General features: G+C 34.3%; 1 protein-coding gene and 1 long non-coding RNA gene across 4 annotated transcripts; both read left to right on the forward strand.

Moving 5' to 3' along the window:
• The first annotated feature begins 2,115 nt into the window (after window positions 1-2,115).
• LOC104094407 (ceramide synthase LOH2-like) lies at window positions 2,116-17,700 on the forward strand. Of its 3 annotated transcripts, none has more exons than XR_685888.3 (7): window positions 2,116-2,532; window positions 5,797-6,005; window positions 11,754-11,909; window positions 16,196-16,381; window positions 16,471-16,649; window positions 17,403-17,491; window positions 17,577-17,700. XR_685888.3 is itself a non-coding variant. In XM_009600336.3 (6 exons), the coding sequence occupies exons 1-6, from the start codon at window positions 2,416-2,418 to the stop codon at window positions 17,420-17,422; spliced, it is 867 nt and encodes a 288-aa protein (XP_009598631.1). In that variant the 5' UTR covers window positions 2,141-2,415; the 3' UTR covers window positions 17,423-17,700. The 3 variants fall into 3 exon arrangements, 1 of the variants encoding a protein (XP_009598631.1); XR_685889.3 differs by having other exon boundaries at window positions 2,141-2,532; window positions 17,403-17,487; XM_009600336.3 differs by having other exon boundaries at window positions 2,141-2,532; window positions 17,403-17,700.
• On the forward strand, window positions 11,916-15,263 carry LOC138907004 (uncharacterized). The gene is made up of 2 exons (XR_011414673.1): window positions 11,916-13,689; window positions 14,290-15,263. It is a non-coding gene; the product is annotated as an uncharacterized lncRNA (long non-coding RNA).
• Window positions 17,701-19,329: the final 1,629 nt, after the last annotated feature.

Consider the following 19,329-nt stretch of genomic DNA (forward strand, 5'->3'; position numbering starts at 1 on the left):
AGCCCCATGATGGGTGCCAAATCGTTTACCCTTAAAATCGGATAACAATTAAATTTGTAAGTGGTTTTAAGGATATGTGATTTCACTTGGCACAAACCGAGAAATATGAGAATTGAAGTTAGAAATTAACTGTAAAATAAAGCAAACCGATATATCATGCAGCTTTGGCCCTTGAGCTAGGTTGCCCTTGCACCAACTAAGTGTATTATTGAAGAGTAAGAACTGAACTACTGAATAAGAGAGTTTAAGAGAGAAAACGTAATATATTGCTTTGTTATGCGTGAATGTGATCCTTACAAAATGATTGGAACCCCCTTTATATAGTAGATGAGTTCTATATATGGTACAATTCTAAATACAGAAGGAAATCTCCTAATCGGCTAATCAACCAGTCTTGACTTGATACGTGCCGATATCTCCGCCACAATTCTCGCCCGGTCACAGATTCTTCGGCTTTCTGTGATTCGACTTAACATGCTTCCTTCAATCTCGCTAGATCTCTATCCTTCTCGGTCTCGACCTTAACTGGTCTCGACCTTAGCTGGTCTCAATCTCGATCGATCCCTGAATCACGAGCTAGGCAATATCTATTTATGTCACGATCCAATATAACTTGGGATCGAACCTCGATCTGCCCCCGATCTCGATTAACCATACCCGATTTTGACAGTACACAATAATATTAACCTATATATGTGCTAAAAGAATGAGTCAGAACACCAGATCACACGCGAGAGGTGGAGTTGTTACAATATATTTGAATTATTTTTATTATAATTTTAGAAAATTTATGTATCTTTTTCATATTTTTTTTGTGCTTAGTTTATACTTTATTTTAAATATGCTAGAATTCATTAACTAAGGGTAGAGTTCATCTACCAGAGCTACTTTTATACATAATTTACATCTCATGTCAATTTTATCATTAAAAAAATTTATCCTTCAATTTTTTTCAAGATGAAAATAATTTCAGAAGAGGTTTTAATGCAATGTTCCCAATTGTAGCATTTGATGACCATTTTAGCTAAGTATCACAAATTATATTTACTGGGACCTGACTCTTTAGACTCCCTCGGCATTATTCACTTGATGACCGTTTTAGTTACAAAATGCAAGTTGGTTTTACAGGGTTCTAATTCTTTAGTTGCCCTCCCTTTTATTTTACTGTATTTGCGTTAGTTTGACTAGCGTGAAAATTAATAAGGTAAAGAAGAATTATGAATGTTGTAGTCTTAACTAAAATATGTGCAAGATATAAAATATACCCTTTGAATCTCATAGTCTTATTAAACATACCATATCATATGTATAAGGGAGTATCATTAAGTAAAATAAAAATATTTAAATAAAACACTTACCAAATATAATAAGTGACATTCGTTCTGACACAAACTAAAATAAAAAAAGTAAAATAAATAAATTGAACCACAGGGAATAATATTTTCGATTCAAGCATTGGACTTTCTCATGCAGGTTGCAACCACAACTCTTGCTACCCGTTGGAAGCATGGCAACTTTCACAATTTTATACGAATAATTTTTTTTTTGTGGCTAAAAGCAAGAAATTAGATACAAATAAAATGTTTACTTTGTTAGTATGGTTTGGTTTAAATATTTTGTAAACATGACTAAGTTGATTTAAGTTTTATAAGTAAAAACCAAGACAAGACAATATAATAATAATAATAATAATAATAATAATAATTCAAGACAAGGTGAACCAGGATCATCTCTAATTATTTTTTTAATACTTTTCGTGCATAAATTTAAACAATCTCTTATGGCTTATAAATCTTTTAAAAATAACATAATAATTTATTGATACTTCAGAAATCAAATAGCCAGAGGGAGAGAGAGGCATTTAGAGCACAACATAATTTTAACTTGTTATTCAATTTAAATCTTAAATTGAAGTATGATACTTTTTCGTAAACATAATATATGGAGTATTGAATATTGAAAAAGATAAAATAAAAAAAAAACAAAAGAAATTTCAAGTTAGTTACATCGTACGTACTATATGCATATTGCACCTGTAGACAGGGAGGTCACGGTGTCAGCGACTCAACATTAGCCGTATACGATTGCGTATTCTTCGATTTGTTACCATACCATAGAGGACCACAAACTTCGAAAAGCTTTAGTTCGCACAAAAAAAAACAACCCCCCCCCCCCCCCCCGGGCCCTCGCCATTCACAAAGATCTCACCACCTCTTCTTCCTCCTCCTCATTGTATTACTCCATACGCCTGACACAACAATAGGGTGGGAATAAGGCGAATTCGTGTCTGTTCCAATGATTGGCAATTCATTTCTGTACATTATTGTTGATTTTGGAACAATTGATTGATGATAGATGTGAGTTTATAGGGAAATTTTTGTTGCCATTTCAAAATTGAGGTTCTGAAATCCTCTAATGGACTCGATTTGGGTAAATGATGTTGCCCCTGGCGTTCCGGATTTCATGTATGCGATTTACTTCATATTTGCTTTCTTCGCCGCCAGGTTCTTCCTTGACAGATTCATCTTTCGCGTAAGCTTCCTCATTTGATTAAGCTTTTAACCTTATTTTTATGTTTGTTAAAACTCGTTTCATGGATTCTTTTATTTGTGAGCAATATAGAAATATGTTAATTTATTATGACATAGTAACCCAGTTGACCGAATACGGAGTTTAAGAAAAAAGAGAAATAAAATGAGTCACATTACTTCCAAATAAGGAAAGCGGTCATTCTTTTTGGTACGAACTAAAAAGAAAATAGGTTCACATAAATTGAAACAGAGGGAGTGGTTGTTATTGTTTTTGTATCCAAAGTAATTGTGTTATTTAACTATGAAATCGGCCTGATTGTCGTATTACTTTGGAATATTAGCTGCTTCATGGTGATTGGACTTGAGTAATGACGGCAATTTAAAATATTACACTCAAAACCATGGGTTAAAATAATTACTTTATTAAATACAAATATATATGAGCTGCTAAAAAGGTAAGCTGAGGGTGGTATAACGGTAAAAATAATGTTTTCTACGAAAAATATTTCATTAGAAAATCTTTTTTCATTAATCAGGTAAATAAGTTTTAATTAATGATAAGGCCAAAAAAAAAAAAAGACACCACAAGGAACTACAAAGACATCCAAATCTTCTACTTGGGAAACCCATTTTCTAGATTATTTTTCGGTATTTGGTTGGGTGTAAATATTGGTGACTTATATCGATCTTATAAGGTGAAAATAATGTATGGGAATAATTTGGTGATATTTCCGAGTATTAAAGGTTGACAACAATGTACAAGTAATTGTTGAAGCAAGTGATATAAAATAAGACATGGGATGTTTGCCAAAAAAAAAAAAAATGATTCTGCCAAAGGTAATGTAGAAGTAGTTTTCTTCCTTTGGTTAAAAATATATCTTTTTTGCATAGGAAAATGGGTTCTGCCACAAGTGATAAGAGTAGAAGAGTGATAGGAGTAGAAGTTATTTTCTCCTTGCAGTGGAGAACTTTTTTTGGTGGAAAAAATCATCTTCATCAAACATTAGAAAATGATTTTATCAAGAAAAATATTTTCCGCTAAAACAATTGACATATATGATATACCAAACACATCAGATCTCTTAAAGCAAATGGGTAAAGAAGACAGAGGCGGAGCGAGCATTTCAACTTTGTGGGTTCTAAATTTTAGAACACGATGATTTTAAGAGCTACTAATTGGGTTCTAAATTTAATACTTATACATATTTAGCTCTGTTTTAAAAGGCGTTTCTGGGGCGAGCCCCGAGGCGAGGCGTACCAAAAACGCCCCGGGGCGATGATGTGGGGCGAAAGTCTCAAGAGGCGTACGCCCCGGCGTATGCCCGGGCGTTCGGGGCGCGTTTTTTTAGTAAGGAGTAAGCCCCAGAGACTTTTTCAAATTAAAACAAAATTTGTTGAATTAGTCCTTCATATAATACCTAATTTCTCAAAAGTCAGTTTGGTAATTACTCAAAAGGTTTAAAAAGGAACTCAAAAGTATTAAATTTAAAAGTAAAGATCTTTTTTATTGATTTAAGCCCTAATTCATGGTTTTTTCAATTTTTTATCTTGTCCGCTAGTATGCTAATATCTCCCAAAAGCAACGAATATTAAATTTTTTTTTACAAATACAAAGAGAAATACATTCTTCTTCATAGCAACAAATTCAAAGTTCAAATTGCAGCTTTGCAGGTTAATCATCTTTTTTGTTCCTCTATATAGAAAACTTTATTCTTTTAGACTCAAATTACTTGTGCTTGTAAGTAACGTATAATAGATTGTTTTGATTAGTTTTTTGTGGGGATGAAGCACACACATATATAGTTTTCTTCAATTTTTATGCAATTTTACATGTTTATAAATATTTACTGTCATTATATTATTTTATAAAATATTAAAAACTAAATACCTATGGGGCTTACGCCCCGTTGAGGCATATGTAAAACGCCTCGCCTTACGCCCACGCCTTTTAAAATACTGATATTTAGTGAATTTCTTAACACAAATAGCTAAAATTACTGGTTTCGGCCGAACCCGCACTTAGGCTTCTACCTCCGCCCCTGAAAGAAGTTGTATCTTTAAGGATTTAAATCTGCTGAATTTTGTGACCACCTTATCTAAAATTTAAATTGTTAGAGAGCACACATTTTATGTAGTATTTAATTATTCCTTCAACTCGCTCCTACGCCCGATTCTTTTTATTGGCAAGAGCACAGGGACGTTTTTTTTTTTTTTGATAATAGGTGGTAGTGTGTTTGAATCCAAGACTTCTGCTTACTCTAATTCCATGTTAAGAAAATGGACCTTTGACCTTACTAAATCTCAAATTGTAGCTCATGAGGTGATGATATTACACGACCATATAAAAAGATTACATGCCATACTCTCGATCAATGTGGGAATCTAACACCCTTCGCATGCCTAGGGTTGAGATCTGGAGCATAGATAACGTAACATGAGAGCCCAACATCAGGGTAAAGCTCTTGGTTAGCCAATAAAAAAGTTAACTCGAGTACCATGTTAAGTTATTAACTTTGGTTAGCCCATAAAACGGTCATCCTTTTAACATTTAATTTTAGCTAACTTCAACGTTTATTAATGGTTAGATGTTCTCAATCAATCAACTACGCCTAGATACGAAATTATTTGGGATTTACTGTATGAATCCTCTGTACCCATTCTACTCTATTCTGTAGTTAGTTGATCGTGAAGTGTATTATGTATTCAGTAGACAAAAAGATCATCAGAGTATGGCTATTTAAACCTGGTTGTCAATCTGTAGTGATCTTCCTCCTTTATCCATACATAAGACTCACTATGCTTTAGGAAACTTACATAAGAGGATTTTAGAGTCGGACTTTTAGTTAGATGTAAAACCTTAAGCCGTTTACTCTTCAAACTTCAAAGTAATGAATGATTTGAAATTTAAAGTTGTTTACTTATGGGTCCAAAGGAAGAATTCTGTGAATCAGTGTACGGGTTAACGTCAATCATCCTTGTGCTCTTACAATTTCATGATTTAAAGGTTTATGCAGCATGAATTGGGTGGGGTCTTAAGTCTTAACTGTCAAACTAGTATTGGTTTTGACACTCCTTTACACAAAAGTTGATTTCAGCTGCTTGAAAGTAGTGTAGGAGATTATATGATGGGAAAGTGAAAGGAGACTATTGAAAAATTATCTTGGACACTGTTACAGAACTAGTAGCTATGTGACTGACAGATCCGATTAACTTCTTTCCCCATAATATAATACATCCATGTTTCTTATGCATTCTTGTTCAACAGAGGCAAGCCATTTTGTTGCTGCGATTGGGAACCACCCACTTGAAAATTGATGAGCCTACAAGAGCAAAAATTGTTAAATGCTCTGAATCCATGTGGAAACTTGCATATTATGGCACTATTGAGTTTTGTGTCCTAAAAGTTGCCTATCACGAGCCATGGTTCCTAGACATTAAGGAGTATTTCAGGGGCTGGCCAAATCAAGAGCTACAGTGAGTATTGCGTCCCCTTTGTATTATGACCAATTATCTGATGAATGGCACTCGACATTTAATCTTTGTGTTAAAAAGTGAAAATAGATAGTTATTTTTAGTGAATGACTACAAAAGAAAGTCCCTAAGATTTGGTATTATTATTTTCCTTTTTGACTTGGGAACTTCTAACTTTTAGTCTCAAATTTCCTTATCTTGCAGCTTGTCCCTGAATTTCAGAAGGGGGTCTTTTCATCTGTATTACTTCTAGGAAATATCTAAAATTAACAGTTAATGGTCCAATTCAAATTAGTTCAGGAAGTCACAGAATTGCGTTGCTAATTCTCTGAAACTAGGATGGAAAAACCTTAAGTATTTTGATTCTTATTAAGTTCCCACCTGAGACTCATATTAGGAGTTTGTATTTCAAAAACTTTGCAGCACCTTAGGAAAAAGCTCTGATTTCTTTTTGTAGAAGAAAAAAAGGAAAGAAAATCTTCTTTTGCTTGCTTATTCGCTGAAATCTCTTGTCAAGAAGCCCCATGATCCTCTTACATGTTTGTTACTGTGATCTGCTGATTTGCGGATAGGAGTGGCACTGGTTGTTGCTTTTTAATTGGGTTAATCACAGTGCTATAACCTGGACCTACAGTTTTTTCAATAACTGGGCTGATTTGTTGAAAGTTCAAGCGGGATGATTAGGACATGGTGATCTATGAAATGAAATACTTTTGTCTTGTTAAATGTTGAAGTTGTCATCTTGCTTCGTCTTAAAGTTTAAACTCTTAGAGACACATTTTTAATATTATAGTATGTCTCAGTACACCCCATCACGTGTGGGCTTGATTCTATTCTTTTTCGTGACCAAACATATAAAAATATTTTTGGGTGGCGGTGAGATTTGAACCCAAGACTTCTGCCTTTCTGGTACCATGTGAGAAATAAAGAACACGAGAAAGCATATTGAGAGAAAGCTTAGCCTGATTATACCCCCTAGCTTTGTGGCGTTTAAATAGTGATGTACACCTAACCTAAAGTAGAAAAGAACATGAAGGTTACAAAATTACAGAAAAGAATATTCCTAATTGATTCCTACTGATTCTATAAATATTTTTGTTAATGTCGAAACATTCTTAAGACTCCTCATCAAGTTGATGCACCACAAATCGTATGTCCCGAGCTTGTTACACATTGTCACTAATTTGGGCACGAAACTTGGTGAATATATTTTCTAATTGATCAAATTTTACGGACTTCTAATGTCTATTGAGAGTATCTTTTCTATGCAAAGTGACAATCAATTCTATGTACTTGGTCCTTGCGTGAAACCCCGGATTTGATGCAATATGAAGTGTTCTTTGACTATCATACACAAGTTTCATCACAACCGATCTCTTCAAACTTCATTTCTCTAAATAGTTGCTTGATTCATACAAGTTCACAATTTGCTACAGTCATGGCTCGGTATTTTTCTTTCGCAATAGAATACTAGACCTAGCAACCATATTTTGCTTCTTGCTCTTTCGAGACACCAAGTTACCTCAAAGCCGAACACAATATGCAAAGGGGGAGCTTGCATTCAAAAGTGATCCTACCCAATCTACATCTATATTGCCAATGATATGATTATGCCCTCTATCCTCATGGAGCAATCCTTTCCATGGAGCAGATTTTATGTAATGAAGGCCCAACGGGGTACCACATGGAGAGTCCAAAAATTGAATTACAATGCTCACCAAAAAGGCAATATCAAGTGGTCACTATGAGATAATTCAATTTCAACAAGCTGCCTATATTCCAGGATCACTAAGAAGCTCTCCCTAACCTACTATAAGCTTGTGACATCAGATCCATGAGAGTATTAATAGGCCTATAATTTGTCATCCTTGTTTTCCCAAGAATGTCAAGAGGATACTTCCGCTACGACATGTCAATACTTGATGTGGATTCCGGAACCTCAATACCTAAAAGAATAATAGTCTGCCTAGATGCTTGGTTTGTATGTATTGAAAAAGGTGTTGTTTCAGCTTAGCAATACCCTCTTGATCATTGTTTGTGCATGTCATCAACATAAATCACCAAATAATTGCATAGATTTGGGGAAGAATGCCGATAGAACATAGGATGATTAGCCTCAATATGAGTCATACTGAACTCCTAAACAATTGTAGTTGAACTTATCAGACCATGCTCTAGGTGATTGCTTTAGACAATATATCAATGTAACCAACATATAAGATCTTTAAGCTCTCCTAAGCTATAAAACTTGATGGTTGCTCGATATATGCTTCATCCTTAAGATTAGTGTGAAGAAAAGCATTCTTAATGTCTAACTAATGAAGAGGCAAATGGCAATAGTGGGCATTAATAGAAAATGACGAATATATGCTATTTTAGTCGGTGGAGAGAAAGTATTTCGATAATCAATTTAAATATTAAAGTATAGCCTTTAGCAACAACACAAGCTTAAGACGATCAATTTGACCATCTGGACCAACCTTGACTGTATATACTCATCAATCTTTGCCTGTTGCGAGCATGATCATAACATTATTCCATTGGACCCAGAAATGATACATTGGAAGAATCCGTTGGGTCTTCCAATATCAATAGGTTGATTGTTTCGCTCCTGTATTTGCCAACCTGGATAAGAAGGTGCTTAGTCTTAGGAATAGAAATAGAGGACAAAGATGACGCAAAAGTATAATGATGTGATATTAACCGACGATAACTCAATAATATACATGGGATTAGGATTGGCGAGTACCTTTCTGGATGGCCATTGGTGGACTATGTGTGCGAGGCAGGTCCATAGTAGGCGAAGGATTTGGTGCAGGGCGTGAATCAAGACTATGTGTTGGGAGACTAATCAGCAACAGATAAAGGATCCGGTATAGGGCATGAATTATCTAGACTTGACGTGCTAGTGATAATGATAAGTAATAAGTGGTGGTGTCGTGGGAGATGATGGGAGAATGAGGACTTATTGGATCTCCCAGTAAAACTACATAGACGTCAAGATGGTCAGAAGAAGTAAAAGGTGTGAAATAAGGTTGAGTTGCAAGGAAGGTGACATTAGCTGACAAAAGTATTGACGAAGGTCGGATGAGTAGCAAAAGCTTTTTGAACTCGAAAATAATCGTGAACAATACACACTTGAGAGCATGAGGGGTTAATTTATTTCTTCCAGGGGTTAGATTATGAACAAAACAAGTTCTTCCAAAGGAAGAGAATACAAAAATGAACATATGAATAAGATAGTGTGTGGAACTTGATCCTGAATAACTGAGGAAGACATGCGATTAATCAAATAACATGCGGTGTGAACCGCATTATCCCAAAAACGCAATGAAACATGTAATAGTCATATATGTATAGTGCGAGTGGTCTGAATGAGATGTCTATTCTTCCTCTCAGCTGCTCTATTTTATTGAGAGGTATGAGAACTAGATGTTCGATTAACAATCAAACTAGAGTTTATAAACTGTTGAAAGTGAGAGGATAAATATTCTAGTGCATTGTCATTAAGAAAAGTGCGAATAGAAATCTCAAATTGAGCGGAAAAAGTTTGAAAAGTAGAAAACAACATAAAATGATCCTTCATTAGAATCTACGTATACCTTGAGTAATTGTCAATGAAACTAACGAAGTAACGTAACTCCAAAGTAGAGCTAACTCAACTAGGACCTCAGACATCGGAATGGACCAAAGAGAAAGGAGATTCTTCATGATAATCAGAATGGTGAGCAAAGGAAGGATGATTATGCTTACGAAGTTGACTAGACGAAAAATTTAAGGTAGATAGGTGAGACAAACTAGTTACCATGTTTTGAAATTTAAAATAAATTGGAATTTCCAAATTGTCTATGAAGTAACCCAAGTAAGTCGGTAACATGAGAAGCTGTGGTGATCTTGGAAGGTTGAGGTAGTAAAGTCCATGTGATTCACGTCCGATATCTATTATCCGTTATATGCTGTAATCTTGTATGATAACAGAGTTATCGAGAGAGGTAAATAAACAATTAAATGACTGAGGAAAAAGACTAACATATATTAGATTGAAGGAACAACCATGAAGATGAAGGACTGAATTTAAGTTAAAGAGAGCAGTAGCATAGCTTGACTTACTCCAGTTGCCATGGTTTTGGTTCCATCGCCCAATGTAACAGTTGGAAGAGATTGAGAATATGAAATAGAAGAGAAAAGAGATTTATTGCCTGAAATATGATTTGAGGCTCTTGGGTTAGAGCACAGGGAAACATAAGCTACAAAATTACTAGTTTGAACGGATGCAACATGCGAAGATGCTTGATTACGTGTATCTTTGTTCTTAAGAAACTGATTTTAATTGGATAAGGAAGTCATCCGACCGTTTGAATTACCTGAATCCATTTTGTATAACTAATATTTTTAAATCCCAATGCATAATTGGACAAGTAGCCGCAATTTATGAAAATAGCCTCCAAAGAAGGTCAATACTCAACAGTATCACCATAATATTCTGGAATATTCTGATTGACGGAAATGACATATGTGAATATTGTGATCGCGGAAAAACTCATCGGAATGTCTGAGAAACAGTGATGGCTCTTTCTGCTTGAATCAACTCCCAGAACTCCGAAAATATGTGTAAGAGTGGAAAGCAGTAACAAGAAAAGCTCTGCACGAAAATCTGACAGGTGGCCTCCGATGATGGTTGGAATGTCGGGAAAGTTCGATGGGTTGATTTAAAATGGAGAGGCGGCCCACAGGTGATAAGATCTCGCCAGAAGGTTGCCGCGAAACTCCACATGCACTTGCGCGTGTGATAAACTTGCTGAAAATTCTGGGGCTTTCTGGGGTTTGGTCGCCAGAGAGTTCTGATCCTCTTGGTAGTGCTTGTTGATGCACAACACTCACGGATAGCAACAATAACTTTGATAGAACTCCTTCTCACCAGAAAAGTTGCATGGTGACAAGATTTCTCTCCCGCATGTCGCAAATAAATGCACATGTCCATCTACACAGAACTCTTTGTCCATTGTCGATACTTTATTACTGAATTCTCAATTTATGTCCTGTTTAGTACTTGTAGATTCCATTTGCAAGCATCCAATTGCTCCAGTTATTTATATAATAAGAAAGAGCACAAAAGTAAAAAGTTCCTTACCTGCAACCATCCGAAAGACCAAGCGAAAAAGAGTTGTGTCTAATCCTTACAAAATGAAGAAACAGAAATAGTTACCCCTACTTTTGTTCTCATAGAAAACCATATGCCTCCATTATTCTTCAACAAGGCTCTTTCTTTCTATAGCCCTTGGTCCGGGAGACTGGCAATTTTTCAAATCTCTCCTTTTCACAAAATCGATTCTTTTCCTCCTCTTGTTATCTTGGCGCTTACCTCTTCATCTCCTTCAACTCTTCTCTCTTATTTTTAATCATTTTTATTTGTTTTGGTTAAACATTTTTCCCTCAAGTGACACTTAAAGCACCATTTTTTTCTTTCACCTTTTGCAATCAAGATATACATGAAAAAATTTCACTGGATAGGTGTAACTGCAGACCTGCTCCATTCCTTAGCTATCTCCTTGTGTCTTTCCTTCTTATCTTTGTAAGCCATAATAAGTCACCTCTATTCAGTATCTTTCTGCAAGTGTCATCGTGTTAGCAGCTGTCTGTCTGTTATGTAGATGTATCTTCTTCTGCCGTGTGAATATAGAAACCATCCTGGTTCTTCCCAAGAGTTTGATAGTCTAACATAGTTTATGTGTTTTCTTATTGACATTGTAGGGTTGGAATAAAACTTATCTATATGTGCCAATGTGGGTTCTACCTCTATAGCATTGCTGCCCTCCTCGTTTGGGAAACACGAAGGAAAGACTTCTCTGTGATGATGTCTCATCACATAGTCACAGTTATTCTGATATCATACTCGTACATTTCAAGGTAACCTTACTTCATTAGAGGTTTGTACCTTTTTATCACTTTTTTCTTTTCTGTTTTGGGATTTATAGATACTGACCTTGACATAATAGGATGAGATTTTGTCTAGTATGAAGTGACAGTTTTAGAAGTTCCCTCTATGTATGTTGGATGAAGTACATATAGGAAGTGGGAATGTGTTTAGGTCTGAGTTATTTGTTATCATGTTAGTCAACCACTGACCACGGGGTTGTTTGGACATGTTTCAAGAAATTGTGTCTCTGCTTTTGTTTTCTTTCGAAGGTCGCGTTAGAGTGCAAGGTGAAAGTGGATTTGATACTTTGAGCAAATAGAGAAAGTAGAATGAAACAAAAAGATTGAACATCTAATGAACAATCATATATCTGAATATTGGCAGTATGTTGTTGTGCATATTCATATGAATAACATTAATCATATCTATGTTAACAATTAAAGAAATAATATTAATCATTTGTAATCGGACATGATCATTTATATATATATATATATATATATATATATATATATATATACAACTAATAACTTTATCAAGAAAATATAATAAACAACTTATAAAGTACAAAGTAGTTTTCCATTTATTTGTAAATGCAGTATCAGAGGAATGCAATTGCAATAAATTCGCGGTCGGATTATCAGATAATAATTAGTCTTTGGGGTCCATTTTTAATTCATCTACCATAGTGAAGAAATGTGTCAAATTTCCAAAGTCAATTATCCTCTCCTTGCACTTAATCTGTTGATTTCACGAAACTGGGCAAATTATTAAGATAACTTGGCTTTATACTGGGCCACACCCTCTCCCTCTGTCCTGGTTCCTTTTCTGATTATATATTTTCTTAACATGTGATAATCTCTTTCATGACTTTATCTAACTAATTATCTTCTATGGTATCTATTAAGACTTTGCTTGAGGTTCATCTACTTTAGGATTTAGGATCAAAATTATCTTATCATTCTTGTAGATTAGCAAATTCTCTATGCTGAAAACTTGATCTTTTGAAGGAGGCTGACTCCTGAAGAATGTTTGTGACAAGCAGAGTAGGGCAGAAAATTAACATGTTTGGACAAATAATTTTTGCTTTAGGTTTAATTTTATTCGTTAGCCATGATTATGGCTAAGCATCCTTAAGAAAAAAATTAATTATGGTGCTTTTGTTGAGATTTCACATCTTCAAAAACATTCTGTTCTTGAGAGAAGTATCCAGAAAAGTTAAGGCCATATATAGCTGGTACCACAGTATTATAAACACAGTTTTATTGCTTGTTTGCTTTCCTTTTGCATTACATGTCTGGTGCATAATCAAAATAAATAAAGGTGCACGATGAAAGGAACCGTCCAAGCTAGAGCATATTGTCAACCTAAAAGTTGTTGTCATGAGTTAACTGTCTGGTTTAACTGTCCAAGAGCACAGGAGTTTAATTATTATTCCTCTCGAACGTTACGTAAGTTTTTGAAACAACAATATTTGAATTCGCTAGGAAATGCAATGTCATTCTTAGCAGATCTTCAACCTAAGGCGCTCAATCTTATTTATCAGATTTTGTTGGGTTGACCTAAGAAAAAAAAACTTAGGTTACTCTCGTTGTATTTTATCTATGTCCTGTTTGAGATTCTTGTTGGGCTGGTAGTGAAATTGAATGAACTCCTTTGAATTTGGAGATAGTTAACATTTATAGCATTTTGATCATATAATCAACTCTGACTAGTTTTATGTTTGAGGTCGTCTAGTTATTGTGTACAAGTCAATCGTACTAATAGCCTGTTTGGCCAAGCTGGAAAAATCGCCTTATTTTGAGAAGTGTTTTTTTCAAAAGTGCTTTTCGAAAAAGTACTTTTGGAGAAAAGCAGTTTGTGTTTCGCTAATCAATTTGAAAAGCACTTTGAACAATAATTTGTGTTTGGCCAAACTTTTCAAAAAGTGCTTTTAAGTGTCAAATTACAAATAAAGACATGAAAAGATTTGCTTAATAGTTAATATTATATAAGTAGATAAATAATTATAAATATTTATTATTTAAGATAATAATTAAGTTTTTTATTTTATTTAAGTAAAATATAAAAATAAAATTGAAAAGTACTTTATTCTTTCAAGATAATTTAAATATATCAAAAAATCATTCAATAAATATGAAAGTTCATCCCAAAAGTCATTTTATATTACTTAATAGTTTAAACTAAGTAAGGTTATTTTGGTATATATAATATTTTGCAAAGGGTATTTTTGGTAGGAAGAAAAGTCAAAACTGCTTCTGCTTCTGGGGAGAAGCTACTTTTTTCTGCTTCTTCAAAACTGCTTCTGCTTCTGGCCAAAAACACTTTTTTTTCCCAAAAAAAACTTGGCCAAACAGGCTATAAGTTAAGGTGTTATATGGAAAATTTCTTAAAGCCAATTGGTCTTCACTAATTCTGTTGATAGAATGCCTAAACTGACTCGTGTCATAGATTCTATGCATATTTCAACGGGAAAAGGGTCTGATTTACCCCTTTACTTTGATAAATAGTATACTTTTAACCTCCGTTATACTATTGGTCCATTTAAAGCCTTACCGTTAGCAAAGTAGAAACAATTGCCCCTATTTTTAGTGGGAGTCCACCATGGCAAGGGCCCAGTTATTAAAATCCAATGTGGCCTGACATTTTGGGTGAGGTGGACGCCGTCTGGCATGCCACCTCACCAAATTTTACTTTTTCCTTATTCTCTTTCTTGCTCTTTCTTATTCAGAGTATTTTCCTTTCATTGCTGATAATTTTTACCCATTAATACCTAATTAACGTAAAAGCCATCAATAACCATAATCTTAATCAACACTAGAACCCACCCAACTCATCCCTCTATCTAGCCAGAAACAAATCATATTTTCTTCATTTCTTTTCCATATAACCAAGAAACCACTGGAGAAGGCAACCAAAGAGAAAATCTTTAGTTTAAACTTTGATGTCAAAAGTACCATTGAGTTTGGTGGTTCTTGAAACTGAATTTTGGGGCTCGCATTTAATGGCAACTGCTGCAAAATTAAACTTTTGGTAAGAGATTGAACTAATAATACATTTTGCTAGATACTTCAGTTGGGTGTTAATGAATGTTGTTGGATACTTCAAATCTAGTGGTTCTTTTTTTATTTGGAAGCCTTCTTTCTTATGAAGATGAAAAGAAAAACTCTGCTCAAAAGTTGAAATCTGGCCGGAAAAAATGGTGGCTGACGAACCTAAGCTTTCCGAACAACCAAAAGGTTTCCTCAACTTTTAACCTACTCCATTTTCCTTTCTTTTCCTTCATTCCGTTTAGTATCAAATTCACCAACAAATCTCTCTCTATATATAAGAAAGAAATAAAAGACAGAGAAGAAGCAAAGCAAAGATGGCGTGGAAGGGGAGATAGCAGCGGCCTGAAAATTAGAAAAGAAAGAAGAGGAAGGACGAGAAAAAGAAGAAAATTCTGGAATGAAATAAGAATATTCAGAAGTGATAACTAATATAATTAATTATATATCATCCAATCAAAAGATGACACATGTAGAGTTTGAAACAAGAATTCTTGCCACAGTGGACTTCCGTTAAAAATAGGGGCAATTGTTTCTACTTTGCTAACGATAAGGCTTTAAATGGACCAATAGTATAACGGAGGTTAAAAGTATACTATTTATCAAAGTAGAAGGGTAAATCAGACCCTTTTCCCTATTTCAAAAGTAGGTGAAGTCCTAGCAGCAATCACTGTAAATGCAACTTTTTGAACGTCATTGTAGGATGAATTGTGGAAAATCTGTTGCTTGGATACTTGAATTCACCTTTTGCGAAACATTTCACAGAGTGATCTTCAAGTTAATTTGACGTGAATCCATTCATTTCTAGGGCTGCTTTAGTTAACTTGCAGATATTTTGGTCAATGATTTTTAAGAACAAGTTCACCCTTCGTGGCTACTAAGGATAAGCTACAAAGTGAGTTGAAGGTCATTACTTCTTAACTGCATTATCTTAATGGTACCTTTTTTTCTTATTTTTTCTTATGAGGACCTCTCTTTTCCTTCTTATTTCGCAGTGAAATACCATAAAAGAGTCATGATTGTGTCATGACTGTTTGTCACCGAGTTTTGAACCTTGCGCCATTGGCCTCGGGGATTTCTTGGTTACCAAAAATAATTTAACAAGCATCCAGGAGATAAATTAGCAAATGAAGCATATTCAAGATACTGCCTTCTGATTTGAAGAATGGAGTAGTTTTATCTTTAGCAGTTGGTATGTTAATTTTTTTTGTGTTCCAAATTCGCAGCTTCTTTAGAATTGGGATTGTTATTCTTGCATTGCACGATGCCAGTGACGTCTTTCTTGAAGCTGCTAAAGTGTTTAAGTACTCAGAGAAGGAGCTTGGAGCTAGCTTATTCTTTGGTCTTTTTGCCATCTCTTGGTTTGTACTTAGGCTGGTTTTCTTTCCATTTTGGGTCATACAATCCTCAAGGTTTGGCCTTTACCAGATTTTGAACTCATAATTTATCTCCCTTCTTTTTCTGAGTTTTCCTAATGGCTTCGATGTATTTCATTACCCAGCTACTATTTATGTGAGGTCTTGAGGCTGTCTGAGGCCTATGATACAACGGTATACTATGTCTTCAACACAATGCTCTTGACTCTACTTGTGTTCCACTTGTATTGGTGGATTCTAATATGTTCAATGATCACGAGGCAGTTGAAAAATAGAGGAAAAGTTGGGGAAGATATTAGATCTGGTGAGCATCTTTGTAGTGAAGTTGAGGAAAACTACAGCTATCTTATGTTATTGAACTGGTGCTGAAACTGTTGTACGTATGTGATTAACCTTTGTTTTTCCTTTTCTCCTATTCAAAAGAAAAAATGTGGAGAGCAATTTAGAAAAAACATGAAGATTGGCAATCCAAATGTCTTGCGCCCTGCTAGACATTTTCTCAAATAGCTGAAACTGAATCAGAATTTATCCTATACGTTATTGGATGAATGAGATATTGTAGCAATTAACGTACTGACTCGTTTCTATTTTAATATTCGAAAATTGGATGCTCATGTCCTATACAGCTGACTGTTAAGATGAATCCATTTTTTTGGAAGTTCTTTTATTGAATGGTGTATTGCTATCTAGCATTGGAAAATGGACTATTGTTTGCAAAAGATTTTAAATAGGCCTTATGCCTCTTTTCTCTAGATTAGTAGTCTGTTTCCTGACATGAGCTTGTCTTAAACTTCTGTGAAACTCATCTCTCTACTTCTTTGGTAGTTGCAAAACCAACCCTCGAGATGTCTTTTGAACTGCCTCCGGCCCAGGAAAAATTTAAAATTGTATTATCTCTCTTTTTTGTTCCTTCTTTATTGTTTCTTTTTTTGGTGCAATTGAAGGGGATACGGAAACTGATTATATGCTCTGACCCGGTTTTGTCATATTCTCCATTGCAATGGAGGACTTGAAGATACTTTTAAACTGCTGGTGATGTGTTTCTTTTTTAATGCAGATTCAGAAGATGATGACTAGCTTATGCTCAAATCTTCTGCAGAAACGTGTTATCTTGGGAAGATTCAGAAGATTGCATATGACTTGTAGGTTTGTCACGGCGTCTGGTTCCTTCTCCAATTAGGCCTAGGTTGTCATCATCTAAGTTTTTGTTCTCTTTTTCTTTTGATTGTAGGAGAAGGTGAAAGAGGCGTCTATCATTTTAATTATATTACAAAAATTTAGGTGTACAAAATAACAGGCATCTCCTTGTATAATGTTCTCTCTAACCAGATAATGAAAACAATTTAAGCAGACCATCTTTGCTTATGTCTCTTAGCTTGATTTAAGGAGGTTAGGCTCATTATGAAGAACGAAAAAAGAAAAATGGAGGAGCACGTCTCACTGCTTCAATTTTAGTAACTTTTTGGTTCTATTTACTTTCATGCTTGTAGGGGATAAGAGCCTCCGCATCCACATGTTTAGGTAGACTAGTTTCTGGACACGTGCGTTGCACGTGTATCCCATATTAATTTTATATAATACATATTTAAAAATAGTTAAAAAGAATTTGATTGAAATATTAATTAGAAACTAAAATATTTAAAAAGCTAAACAATATTTGTTGCATATCATTAATACCTCTTATGATGAAGTTAGAGGTCGTACTCTGGGACCAACTCTATCTCTAATATAATTTTCAACCATAAGATAAATTAAAATTTTCCGTATATGTTATTTAAAGGCGGTTTAAAATGAAAGTAGTTTGTGAATATTTCAAACAGCATATTCTTTCTCAAGAATGAAATTGAATATGCAAATATTTTGACACATCATGGGTAAATAAGCTAAAATAACCACGATACTATTTTCATATTCCATACAATTTCTATCCATATATCAGAATTGAAATATATAGGGTTCTCCAATAGTGCCAAATGAAGTTGATTTAAGGCCTGGTATTTATATAAATCAAATGAATATATAATATTTGTCTTCACATAATTATAATTTTTAAATAATGCAAGAATTATGTTTGTATTTATTCATGTATATCGGATTAAATGATAAAATATAAGTTGTACCAAAGTTTTGAAAGTAAAAAATAGCCTCGAACACTCAAAATCCAAAAGCCAACTGAGTGTTCACGAGAAGTATAGTACAAATAAAGACATTAAAGTGTAAAGGGAATTAACACTTCTTTTAGCAACAAAATTGTAGGAGTAGTTCCAAAAAGCTAGTACATTACATATCAAACCACCATAACCTACAATTGAAGAGTACTTAATTTACATAAGAAAATGAATCTAATAGTAATCAAAACCTCAATACCAATTCTTATCATTCTAATCCAAGGCTTGGTCGGCGTCATATGTCATCTTTCTAAGACTGGGAGAAAAGAAGTTCATGCAGTCATACCGATTCAGTGGACACTAATTTTGCTGCCAATGCCATCTTAACTTCTCTTTTCAGGCAATCATCAAAGATTTATGTAAAAGAATTATGTTAGAACTTAAATAGGAGATGAAAGACAATTAAAGCTCGATAGGAGATGCGGAAGATTTATGTAAAAGAATTTTGGGAAGATCGATCTTAAATAGGAGATGAAAGACAATTTATAAGTTACACAATTGTAACTTACACTTTATGTTAGAACTTAAAGGGAATTGAATGGGAGAAAGGTAATGAGGAAGAGAAATTCTCAAAACCATTGTGTATAAAGCTCTCTAAACGTCCAGATAAGAGATTCGTCTTCGGATTTTTATTATGTATCGGCATTTAGTAAATGAATAGTCCATTTATTGAATTAATTAAATAAATTTTGTGCATTAATTATTTAAGGCAACTCCTCAAGTGATCCAAATTTAATTTTGTATAACAACAAAGAAAATATTGGTTAATGTACCATTTCATGAATGAGGTAATATATTTATTTTTCTAAGGGTATT

This window comes from Nicotiana tomentosiformis, chromosome 3 (assembly GCF_000390325.3).
Source record: "Nicotiana tomentosiformis chromosome 3, ASM39032v3, whole genome shotgun sequence".
NCBI lineage: Eukaryota > Viridiplantae > Streptophyta > Magnoliopsida > Solanales > Solanaceae > Nicotiana > Nicotiana tomentosiformis.